The sequence below is a fragment of the Cyclopterus lumpus genome, chromosome 12 (genome assembly GCF_009769545.1).
Source record: "Cyclopterus lumpus isolate fCycLum1 chromosome 12, fCycLum1.pri, whole genome shotgun sequence".
Taxonomy (NCBI): Eukaryota; Metazoa; Chordata; class Actinopteri; order Perciformes; family Cyclopteridae; genus Cyclopterus; species Cyclopterus lumpus.
This window is the reverse complement of record NC_046977.1, coordinates 4,878,156-4,890,953: the sequence shown is the minus strand read 5'-3', so window position 1 is coordinate 4,890,953 and position 12,798 is coordinate 4,878,156. Positions and strand designations below refer to the sequence as shown.

The window sequence follows — 12,798 nt, the reverse complement described above, 5'->3', positions numbered from 1 at the left end:
CACTTCCTGTAATCGAAAGGACTGTAAAATTGTCTAAAAATGCTAATTAATCTAAATTACTCACATTGCATTACAATGTACAATGTTCCCTGATTTCTTGGTTTCTTTTTACTATGTAACTGCATTCAGAGAAACACTGTCGTTTATTTGGCGCCCTCTAGAGGGAAGAAATGGGAAGTAACTAAGTACAACTTTGAGGTACGTGTGCTTTATTAAGAGGTAAAAGTATCCAATAATTCACCAAAACAGCAAAGGTTTAGAGATATTGCAAAACATTTTTTAAATATATACCTAGATGTACACAAAGTAGTTCAAACAAGCTCAAGCAGCGACGACAGTAAAATACTGCATTCACATCGACAATCTCATGATGTCACATTTAATAAATTAGTCTCAGAGGCTTTTTTAATTATTTTTTTTACTTACAGGATTTTGGAATGGAGTATTTTTAGATTGTTGTACTAATACTTTCATAATTGAAAATACTCCAAACAAGCTGAAACCAGCAAACTTTATTACATACTGCTGTCCTTATTTACTGTCCGTAACACATCAATATTATCAACATCATATATATATATATATCTATATATAGATATATACATACACATACTTACTATCTGATTTCAAGGTACATAAATCACTCAATGAAATACCCTGTTTGCACAAACAATATACAATATAATAATAATCCGATACAAAGTGCACAAATAAAGTTGCTTCAAGTCGACTGCATCACGTTTACAGAACTGCTGTTTTGCGTTTAGAAAAAAATAAATCTATTAAAGCTTACATTCAAAAACAAAACCTTGGGAGGGTTTGTATTCACGGGGCAGTATTAAGAGGTGACCCATGCATCATATTAAAATGGCACTCACACACACACACACACACACACACACACACACACACACACACACACACACAGCACAAATTGAAATATAAACATATTTGGCACCATATTTTAGCATAGAACATAAAATATATCTTGCAAATACAACATTGTTAGTATACGGAGGTAATATTTTTGATTTTGGCACGATACGAAAAGAAAATTAATGTTCACCCTACTTATTACACGTCTTTCTTTTTAAAAAAAGGTGAGAATAGAAACCCCACTCACAGCATGAACTCCTCAACATTAAAAACATCTCTTGATGGCGTTTCTTTTCTAAAGTATTTGCAGTTCTCCGGCGCCACAACGAGTGACTTCTGTAAACCCTTAAAGCCAAGGTGTCATGACAATCTAACAGATATAATCATATATTTATATATATATATATATATATGTATATTTACATATATATTGCACTCTAGAAGGAATCATAAGTCCTTACTGCACAAAGGGGGGGGGGGGGGGGGGGGGGGGGGCGTCCTGGCCTGTTCAAACCATCTTGACAAACAAAAAGCTGGTATATAGATATAGAATTAATAAGGTATTCAGTAATAATATGTTTATTATAACATCTCGTGTATATAAACATTGATATATAGATTATTTCAACATTATGATATGAAAGATACATATTTATAAATTGCTATGGATATAGGCGCGCCGCCCGCTGTTGAACAGGACGAGCGGCGCCAGATATATAACATAATAACTATTCTACGGTTATTTCCGTCAGAACAAAAATCACAAATAAACGCACGTTGTCGGGGGGAGGGGAGGGGGAGGGGGAGGGGGTGGGGGGGGGACTCCATAGTGAATAATGGATTGAAGCCTCCCATGCACAGAGAGGGTTCAATGCAGGTCGAGACTGGTTTTTAGTTGTTTTTTTTCAAACAGGCCGGTGGTGAACCTTTAAAAAAAAAAAAAAACCTCAGCATGCATGCTAAGTGAGTCGAGCAGCAATCTCTGGTGGACACATTGAGAAAAAAAAAATCACATGTTATAATGTGGATTTATGTGCAGTGAGAGCCCATTAAAAACACTAAAGAGTTATGTGGAGGGGGGTCGAGGGGGGGGGGGCCGTTCGCCCACGACAAGTGTTACAATCTCCCTGTTTTTCACGTCCTCCAGCACACATTCACCCTCATGTATATTTTTGCACCAACATATATATTTATATCCTATCTTAAGAGCAGCATGAACACACACACACACACACACACACACACACACACACTTGTACACTGGTATGAGACAGAAGAACAAGGACAATTCCTTCATTTCGTGGAAACCTGTGTTGAACTCAAGTCTGTGGTGAGAGGGGGGCACTATGTGTTGAGATGTGAGCTAGTGAGTACATCCTGGGGGTGGGGGGTGGGGGGGGAAGAACTCCCAGTTTATGTGATGTCAGAGATTAACGCCTCAGGCTTGACCGGCAAGCTGCCCTGACTCCTTGGTAACTCCACTGTATCTTCCACAGATGTACCAAACCACCAATCAGAACCACCGAAAAGAAAAAAATAACGAATATATATATATATATATATATATATATATATATATATATAAACAAATACGCAACACTAACTTTACATGTTAAAGTAGCCTGGCTCCAAAGACGTGCAGGCAATGTCCACCATCACGGATGGCTAATTCACTAACAAGTTCAACAGCGAAAAAACGAGGACGCTTTCGTAAAAAAAAAGAAGCTCCGTCAGAAATAAGGAGCCATTTTATACCCCCCCCCCCCCCCCTCCCCCCCCCAAATAAAAAAAAAAAGGCAAAAAAGAAATGCCTGTAATCTTATTCATAACATAACTCCACGTTTGTCTATGCAAATTCACTCGACACTGGAATTGAGAAGCTCACAATATCCACAATCTGCAAGGAAAAAAGAAGCTGAATGAAGAAGCCGTGCTCTAACTCTACGATCTGGAATCTACGACCCGGTTCTAGCGCGCGGTTCTAATAGGATGCATATTCACTCTTTTTTTTCACTCCTTTTTCATCGACCTCTCTGCTCCTACTCACCCCCGCGCTGACCTTCGCTGACCTTCGCTGCCGTGACATTTCACCCACCCTGTAGGAGCGGTGCGGTGACGTCAAAAATAATGAAAGAAAGTAAAAGAAGGAGGCTTTTTCGCGCCCCCCCCCCCCCTGAAATGTACAGCGATGGAGGGCCCGGATACGACGATGCCGGCGCCGTCCGGACGGAACAATCTGCAGCCGTACGTTTGTCTCCCTGAAGCTGAACGGGGACATCGAGCTGCCTGAAACAGAGCCCTAAAGGGACCACGATTGAGCCAGAAATTAAGCTTTTAATGGTCGAAAGAGCTGCCTGTTTGCCAAACTGTAGCACCCGGAGAGGAATGGGGGAGGGAGGGGGGGGAGGTGTGTCTAGAGGCCGGTGAGGTCCACGATGGCCTTGATGAAGATGGTGTCGTCGCGGATGTACGAGTTCTTGGCGTCGAGCTTGGAGAGCGGGCAGAAGAGCGGGCAGCCGCTGGCGATGTTCATCTCGCTCACCGGCCGCTGGAAGGAGGAGGAAGTGACGTCGGGTCGAAAGGCGTCGATGATGTGCTCCCTGTTGCTCTGGTCCAGCAGCATCAGGGTCACCTGGAGGAGAACCGGAGACCCGCGAGACTCAAACCGTCTACTCGTTAAGACTTTGGAGAGATATTTATTAACTCCAGAGCAACTTATTTCTACTTATTTGTACGGCCGTGTCTCTGATTTACCATTTAGAGCAGCGAGGGGGCCTATAGTTAGTTAAAGTTATTTGCTCCTAAATTCAAAACTTTAATCTCAGAAAGTTTCTTTTATGGAATATTACCTTTTCCTCGAAAAAAAAAAAAAAATTATTACACACACCGTGGTAATTACATGTCAAATAAATAAATTAAAATGACACAATATTAAATTAATGCAAGAGGAAATAATAAATATCTGGATGTTATCGGCTCAACTAAAAGACGGGTGATTTGATGACCTTTTTTCTTTTTCAAAAGATAAAATAATTTTAAAAAAAGACCTACTTTAAAAGAATTGTTCGGGATTTGAGCTTTTAATAGTTTAAAAAAAAAAAAAAACGTATTCAAGCAGGAGGCCGAAATATAGGAAACAGAAATGTCGTTGTGTAACAACGATGACAATAAAAACCTCTTTATCTTTATCTTTAAGGTTGTCTTTTATCTTGTGGTGCTTCAGAGCATGCGAGAGCTTTAATTTGAAGCCTTAGAAAACAAACCGCAATTTCCATCGTCTCCCCGTGTCTCATTAATAAATAAAAAAGGTCTTTTTACCTTCTGGTTGAAAGGCCACTTGAGCAGAGCGTCACTCAGCCCCCTCATCACCACAAAGAACAAGGACAAGTGGCTGCCGCGCCCGGTCCCGTCTCCGTTCAGGTAGATCCGCAGACACATCTTGTAGCCGTACTTACTGGTGTAGAAGGCTGGAGGAAGAACAAATGGGGGGGGTTAGACTGCTAAAACCAGTAGCCTACCTTAAACCAAGCACCAGCTATGCTCTCCTGTGCAATATGAATCCAGTGTCTGCACTGTGCAACATTAAAAATCATTCAGTCTACATCGTATTTGAGTTTTTGTTGCTTTTTTTAAAAATGCTTTCCTCATTTATCGTGCTTTCACTTATGTATCATACTTGTTTTGATCTTGTTCCTTTTTTATTGACTTCCTCCCAGCTGGACAACGTTACCTGGTGAAAACATGGCCGGGGCTCGACCCGCGATGGCGTCCTGTCTCTTTTTGGCGAAATCGGAGATCCTCCAGACGAAGACGCCGTCAAAGGTTGTGGCGGACATTTCCCTCAGCCGGCCCTCCATCTCGGCGACCGTGAGGTCCTTGAGCCCCACCGTGCGCTCCAGCTGTCGCACCTGGAACAGACGGACAGGCGCTTTTAACGGGATCACAAACTCCGCGTTTAAATTCAGTCAAAAATATGCGACGTTCACGACATGTCTGAGCCGGGAAATGCCACGTGTTGTTTCCAGAAAACCTCTTTTGCATGCGAGTTGCTCTTTACGTGTTTTATGACATGAAAAGTTGTTGTTTTTTAGTCAATATGTCCGCAGATTGTCCAAACAACGCAAATATCTGTATGTAAATGGGAAGATGAGTGCATCAGTTTTCCAGGATGATCATGTTGATGAGTCAGATCTGAGTCTTAATAATGACAAAGAAATATATATAATATCAAAGGATTTTCTTACTTCTATTATTACACTTTTATTTATTAGCCGATTTGGGGGATTGTCATGCTCTACGTTACAGTTCCCATGATGCTTTGGTGGATGTAAACAGGAAGTATAATGTCACTATGGATTCAGTGAGTAATGCTGTGTTTTTAGCCCATTTTTGTTGACATTTTGGCAAACTGGCATCATTTATAAAATGCCGAATTATCTATTAGCAGTTCCTGTTCATAATGTACCCACGGATGTGCCGACAGCCATCACTGGGCAACGTTGACACTGAAGAAAAACTTAAAAAAGTGACGATCACAGATCCTCAAGAGGTGCAAGTCACACGTGGTCCAAACATCTGCGTGTCACGTCTGCGTGTTCAGATTTCCCCCCCCGAGTAAAGACTCCCAGGCGTCGTGATTTTAACGTCGGGCACGTACCTTGTTGCTCAGAGCCTCGATCTTGTCCTGATCCAGTTTGTGCTGCCGGTTGCCGGCTTCCATGGTGGTGGCGAACCTCTCCACCTCTCGGTTCAGGACGCACACCACGTTCTCGAACGTGACGGACTTCACCTCGAGCTCCGTGCACCTGCGACCCAGCTCCGCCACTTTGGTCTTCTCGCTGTGGAGCTGGAGCTCCAGCGCCGCGCCCACCGAGCTGGGCAGAGGCGTGAAGGAGGTGGACACGGACAGAACGGGAGCCGACGGGAGGGGAGCCGAGGCGGTCGGACCAGGCGGACCGGAGCTGGAGGATGAGGAGGAGGAGGCGACGGCGGAGGCTCCCTGCACGGGAGGCCCAGAGGAGGTGGTGCTAAGCTGGGAGACTCTGGCCTCGAGCTCCCTGAGGGACTGCTGGAGCTCCAGCAGTTTGTGGCCGGCGACTTCCAGTCCCTGGGGCTGCAGGCCCTCCATGCTCACTTTCATGCCCATAATGTAGTGCAGCAACAGATTGAGGTGCTCGTAGGCGAAGGCGCGCTCGTGGTCGTGAATCTTTTCCTTTTCCACCTACAGAAAAGGGAGAAGACAGAAGGTAAATATGTAAATATAATAGAAACATGACATGCATGCAGTCTATAAAGAGACTGTATGCAAGTTATTGGGAGGTTGGAGCCAGAGTTTTGTTCCGGACATCTGAACAAAAGCAATATTTGTGATATTTTTAAACTATAAATCTCGGAAGAAAAGAATGAATTTGGGGTCAGGAAAAACATTCGTCCTTTTCTGCGGATTAAAAAGTATATTATAGAGCCGGGCTACTTACAGACATATCACATCCCACGACGTGAAATCGACACGGAGTTCTGAATTTGCTGCAGAACTTGATATGGTCCACGTACTGAAAAATAAACAATAAAAATCCATTAAGTGTTATGTGTTCAATTAAAAAAACGTTAAAAACTGTTTAGAAGATAATTAAAGATTTCTTTAAGACTATAGTCTAACCGTCTGGATGAGAAAATATTCCGTATTTACTCAATACAAAATATTTTAACCCTGTTTTTCAGGTTTATTTTCCTCATACAAACAAAGACAGCAACCCAAAAGTGAAGATATAGTGAGGTTGCTTTTCTGTTATTTCATATTTTCATACAAAAATACCACCTTTACAGCAAAGACGTGTCACTTTTTAATATTCTGTGAGCTTTTTTTTACTTTTTCTCTGGGTATTTTCTTCTTGGCACAGCCTTCACAGATCATCGGGTACTTGGGACAGATCTCATCGTGCGCCTGAAATATAAAAAATAAAACGCTGTTGCTTTTTGAGGACGTATAAACGATATATAGAGACGATCGAGCCGAGCTTGAATGAATCCTTCCTCGCCTTGATGTTTTTGAAGTGGAACGGCTCCTTGCAGTACTTGCAGTTGAGCGTCCTCTCCGGGCACTCTCGCTCGCTGTGGCGCTCCTGTTCGTTGAAGCGAATCCGTTCTTTGCAGGACGGGCAGGGGATGATCATGAACTCACACTTCCCCTCGTGGGTCAGCTGGTTAAAGAATACAAAATACATTAAATGAATAAATACAAAGAAGCAGAGCTTTGAGTTGTCTTTACAGTACAACTTCTGGAGTGTTCGTAGAATCACAGTTCGGGTTTATTGCCAATTATTAACATTCAAAAGGGATTTTCTGTGGTGTTTTGGTGCATTACAATAAACAGTAAGAGAAAATATTAAATAAAAGCTGTGTAAGTACTGAAAACAATATGAAATAAATACAATTAAAGCGAAATTAACAATGTGAATGTGTCTGTTGTATAAGTAATAGTGTTCAGAGTATGATTTTATTATTTAAATTCTTAAATGTTATATGTCCTGCCCTGCTATTTTATTTTTATTTTATTGTATTGTATATATTGTAAACATGTTTGCTGCTGCTTCAGGAAATTTCCACCTGGGGATGAATAAAGTAATAACTTATCTTATGAAGTATAATATATATATAAGTATGCATAAATATATTGATGCAAAAATGTACATACAAAGAAAGAAAAATTAGAAAACAGCAGATGTTTGGTCCGTCTATAAACAACAGAAACAAAACATCAAACAAACATTTAAAAATGCAAAAAGGGAACTCCTGAAAGTAGGTCAAAGGTCAGCTCACCTCGTACTCTTTAATGCTGCCCTTCCAGGTGCAATTTTCATTGATACAAACGGCCGAGAGGTTTTCGACTTCCCGTCGCACGGCGTTGTCCGGAAAAGCCTTAAAAAAAAAACAAAAAAAGGAGCTTTTATAGATGTGATATGTTTTTGATTCATCGTCACTAGTTAATTAAAAAGAAAAACTCCTTTGTACCTGAAACTGTTCTAAAAGTTCTAAAACAATAAGCATCGTAGTGTTTTTCTCAAGTATTAAGAACTAGACTGAGAAGTACTTTTAATATATAATAATCTCAAGTTCATGCTACTTTATACTTTATTATACTCCATTACAATTCAATTCTTCACTTTGTTTGTTTAATTACTTTTCAGACTTTAGATAAAGAAGTGCACACGATCCGCTTATTAAATATAATGCATCGTTAAAAGATTAAATCTAAATAAATATATGAGGTACTTGTACTTTACTTAATTTACTGCCATCTCAGGAGGCAAATACTGTACTTTTTACTTCACTCCATGTATTTGATACATTTAGTTACTTAACACAAAATATAATTTAACAAATAAATTAGGATTAGAACAAAACTTTATCGATCCTGGGGTTAAATTCACAAGCTACTCGGGAGTATATAAAGTAGTTCAAATGTACCACTTGTATATATTTATACTCCTGCATTATAATAGTTGACAATCTGAAAGGCGTCATTCTGTAGAACGGATACTTTTACTTTATCTATTATAAGTATATTACAATGCTAATACTTATATAATTTTACTTATTTTGAAAGGAGGAAGTTGTACTTGTAAAAGAGTATTCCTACACTGTAGTATTACTACATATACGAGTGAAAGATGCGAGTACTTCTTCCGCCACTGTGCAATTTACCCAAAGAGACATTTCCCCTCATGGTTGGATTTAAAATAACCGTTTTAGGCCCAAAGAGATTAAAATGAATTAAAGAAAAGCAAAGATTAGAGAAAAGTCCTACAAATTAAAACAGAACTTCTTCTCCCTCACGTTAATCATCTCATGACCTCTCAGAGCCGGAGATTAAGCACCTCGAGCAGCTATATATATATATATATATATATATATATATATATATATATATATATATATATATATATATATATATATTAAATATTATATATATATATATATTAAATATATTAATATATATATATATTTAATATATTAAATATATATATATAATATATATATATATAATATAATATATTATTTTATTCCTTGTTTGGTACTATTTACATAAAGTTACTATTCACACACATTTATTATCATTATTTGAGTTTTGGATTGTTGGTCACTATTTTATCAACCAAAACGATTACATATTTAATTAATTGTTATGATTAAAATAGTATCGGAGGTGTCGTGGTACTAATTTTGTGCATAAATCAACTTAAATTTCTTAATAACTGGATAAAAATGTATTTATACTCACACATCCTTGTTTCAAAATCGATGTTGGATCCTCAAAAATATCCTCTTTAATGCAGGCGCTGCATTTCTGAGGTCCATTACTGCAATAAAACAACATTATATCTGTAAGTACTGCAAATCCAAAATATGCAAACAGCAAATACACTGTGGCGGAGAGTACATTTACTGAAGTACTTTACTGAAGTACACGTATGTTTGTTAATATATACTTCTACTTCACTGTGATGGCAAATATAATAGTTTTTACTCCACTACATGTCGTAGTTATTCAGATTCAGATTATAAATACAAAAACATAATCTAATAATTCATTTGTATAGATTAAGATACCCAGCAGTATGCAAAGTAGTTATAAATAGCCCCATGTTTACGAGCTGACTGCACCAATATTTATAATCAAATAATATCATATATGCTGTATCATACTGAACTGGGGCATTCTGCATCAAGAGTACTTTTACTTTTGATACTTAAGAGTATATTTTGATGCTAATAGTTAAGTAGTTTGAATGCAAGTAAAGGTTTTCAGTACCACCGCTGCAGAAGACCCCAAAATACGACATTATATTATAATGTACTTTTGGTACTTTGTGCTTATTTTAATGATACTACTTGTGTACTTTGAATGCACGACTTTTACAGTATTGTACACGTAGTGTTGCTACTTTTCACTCAAGTAAAAGATCTGAATACTTCTTCCACAACTTCATGATACCCCCAAAAATACAATATAATAATATATATCATTCTGAAATGGATCATTCTGCATAATGAGCGTATTTCAGCGTATCTTTCTGTAATTTTACTCAAATAAATGTGTAAATTACTTTTTTTGGAACGCGTGACTTTCTCACTTGCAGCACGGCAGTAACGCCACTTCTACTTCCTCCGGGCGCTGCAGAACACACACACACACACACACACACACACACACACACACGCACACACACGCACACGCGGGGCCACACACTGTTTTACCTCCTCACCTCACAGTCCTGTTGAAGCAGTAGGAACAGAAGCGGTGTCCACACTGCGCCTGAAACGGCCGTCTGAGGATGTTGTGGCAGCAGTTGCACAGGTGCTTGTCCTCCAGCTTGTTGCCCAGGATCTTCTTGGGGAAGCCGGGCTTGTTGCTCTCCATGGACGAGGGAGGGGACGGCTCCTGCGTGGCCATGGCGTCTGTTCAAGCGTCACACCTGGAGGAGGTGAAAGAGGGGGGGGGTGAGACTTCATCTCAACAGATGCAACAGTTAATATGCGTCTCCTGTTTTTAGCCCTGACAGCCATTAAGAACGTGAGTGTGAAGCCTGATCCTGCCTTAATAACCAACATGCACCCCCCCTCCCCCCCAACACAGGCCAGCTGGAAGGCCCACACCCTTTGTTTACATTTCGAGTATGCATTCCTGGCTCCTTCTCATGGTCGACTTGGCCCCACAACCGAGGCCGCTGCCTCTCTCTTTCTCCACTCAAAAACAACGAACCCCTCTGCTCAGCCTGCCCGGTAACGACGCTGACAGATCGACACATCCATTGTCTCTCCTCCGCTTCCCCTTTTTTTTTTTTTTTTTCCTTGCCTTCCTTCCTCGAACGCTGTTGCTAAGCTATCAGCATCCTTTCAGTCAGAAGTGGTACCCAGCGCGCACGCCACGCCCCTTTCAAAATCTTGAAGCTCGCGAGCCTGAAAAACACCATTTACCAACTGGAAGGAGAAGAAAGGGGAAAAAGAAAGGAAGAAAAAAAGAAGAAAAAAAAAAGAAGAAGAAGCGTTTGCAATCGCTAGACTTTGCACTTACCAGCAGGTTTTTTTTTTTTTTTTTTTTTTTTTTTTTTTTAGTCTAAAATGTCATCGCGTGCAGAGGGGCTGTGGAATCACCTTTCCTGGTCGCAGGCAGTCGCTCGCGCAGCGTGTCGGTGTCGCGTGTGGTTTCGCAGCCGACTGGAGGTGTTTTCTTCAACGTTAGCCACATAATATAGACGTGCTCCCCCGAAAGCGATGGCTGTTATTGTCCAATATCGCCATTGCACTTTCAGGGCTGGGTGTTACGTCATGCAGTGGGCCGGACGAGGGGTTGATAGGCAGACGAGATGTGGAGGCGCGCGTGCCATTGGTTCAAAACACCCCACGAGTGGGCGGGTTCGCTTCGTTGTGAAATAAACATCCAGATGACACTTTTTTAAATTTTTTTTAAATGCATGTTTCTGCTTTATGCATCTGTTTAATGGAACAAGCATTCTTCATCCTTTTGCCTGCAGCCCTTTGTATAAAACATTTATTTATGTGAGTGTGTGTATCTATACATATATACAAATATATACACGTTGCACATATACATACACATACACACACACATATATATATATACAAATATATATATACAAATATATTATTAATTTTATTATATTTTGTATGAATATTATCAATCTCTTTCTCTACATATATATAAGTATTATAATAGATGAAGCATTTTAAGTAGCTAAATGTGTATTATCTATAATATATAATTCAATTCTGTATTCTGAAATGAGACATTCTGCAAAATAAGTTAAATAAATATATATATAAAAATATATATACATATAAAATCTATAAATATATATACATATATATATATACATATATATATATATATATATTGTAGCAGCCCATTTGAAAACTGCATGACAAACTATGTGAGTCGTTGTTATTTTTATTCCCGTCTAATGTAATAAAACACACGTTCACATTCAACCACACAAATAAAAATGAAGATGAGTCACAGCAGAGTGGGAGTGAAGAGGAAGAGAGGACCAGATAGGGAACGCTGAAGAGGAGCAGTGCTGGAGTACATTCTTCCTCCACTGTACTATTACTACTTTTCAAATGGAGAGCTCTGCACACCAACCAGTGGTGGATGAAGTATTACGATTCTCGACCTAAATTAAAGTCCTAATACCACACTGTGAAAATTGCATTGAAAATGTTACTTATGTAAAAGTATCAGGAAACTGCACTTAAAAAATGTATGTTCAAGCAGCTTGTTTGTCTTGTAGTTGGTAAAGTTATTTTATATTTTGCGTCAACTAATTATTTTTCATTCTGGATTAATATGTGAATTAGTGTCAAATTTGAGAATTTGAGAAACTGAAACCATGAAATGTTTCAGGCATTTGCTCAGGTATTTAAAATGTGTCTTGAACAGTTTATTAGTTATCAGAACATCACTTTTTAATATTGTTTAAGTACTTGAATCTCGTACAATGCATCAAGATATTAAAGTTGTTCACATTTTTATATATTTTGAATGTCAAATCTGAATCTGTGAAGTAACTAGTATCTTGAATTTGTACTTAAATATAGTATTTGTTTAACTGACGACCGCACAGGTGTTTTAAATCACTCTGGCGGATATTAATCCTCCAGTCAGGTGTAAATGGGATGAAGTTAATGCTGGGAATCATATAATGACACCTGTACTAATAACAAGTCAGGTTGTCCCGCATTAACAGCTGCAATAAAACCAACAAAATATAAATAAATATATATATATATATATATATATATATATATATATATATATATATATATATATATATATATATATATATATATATATATATATATATATAAATAAATGTGATACACTGGCAAGGTACTTTTACT

The 12,798-nt window shown here is 38.8% G+C and overlaps 1 protein-coding gene across 1 annotated transcript; it reads right to left on the bottom strand.

Moving 5' to 3' along the window:
• Positions 1-2,662: 2,662 nt before the first annotated feature.
• LOC117740886 (TNF receptor-associated factor 2-like) lies at positions 2,663-11,196 on the bottom strand. The gene is made up of 11 exons (XM_034547536.1): positions 11,032-11,196; positions 10,143-10,352; positions 9,158-9,236; positions 7,696-7,794; positions 6,915-7,076; positions 6,746-6,820; positions 6,354-6,428; positions 5,534-6,097; positions 4,607-4,784; positions 4,195-4,343; positions 2,663-3,508 (listed from the first exon to the last, which is right to left on the bottom strand). The coding sequence occupies exons 2-11, from the start codon at positions 10,328-10,330 to the stop codon at positions 3,290-3,292; spliced, it is 1,788 nt and encodes a 595-aa protein (XP_034403427.1). The 5' UTR covers positions 10,331-10,352; positions 11,032-11,196; the 3' UTR covers positions 2,663-3,289.
• Positions 11,197-12,798: the final 1,602 nt, after the last annotated feature.

Excerpts from the sequence above, each read along its gene's own strand:
- LOC117740886 (XM_034547536.1), bottom strand. The coding sequence starts at position 10,330 with ATGGCCACGCAGGAGCCGTCCCCTCCCTCGTCCATGGAGAGCAACAAG. Across the intron at positions 7,077-7,695 it reads GCAGCATTAAAGAGTACGAG|CTGACCCACGAGGGGAAGTG; the intron begins GTGAGCTGACCT and ends TTCTTTAACCAG. Across the intron at positions 6,821-6,914 it reads TCCACTTCAAAAACATCAAG|GCGCACGATGAGATCTGTCC; the intron begins GCGAGGAAGGAT and ends TTTATATTTCAG.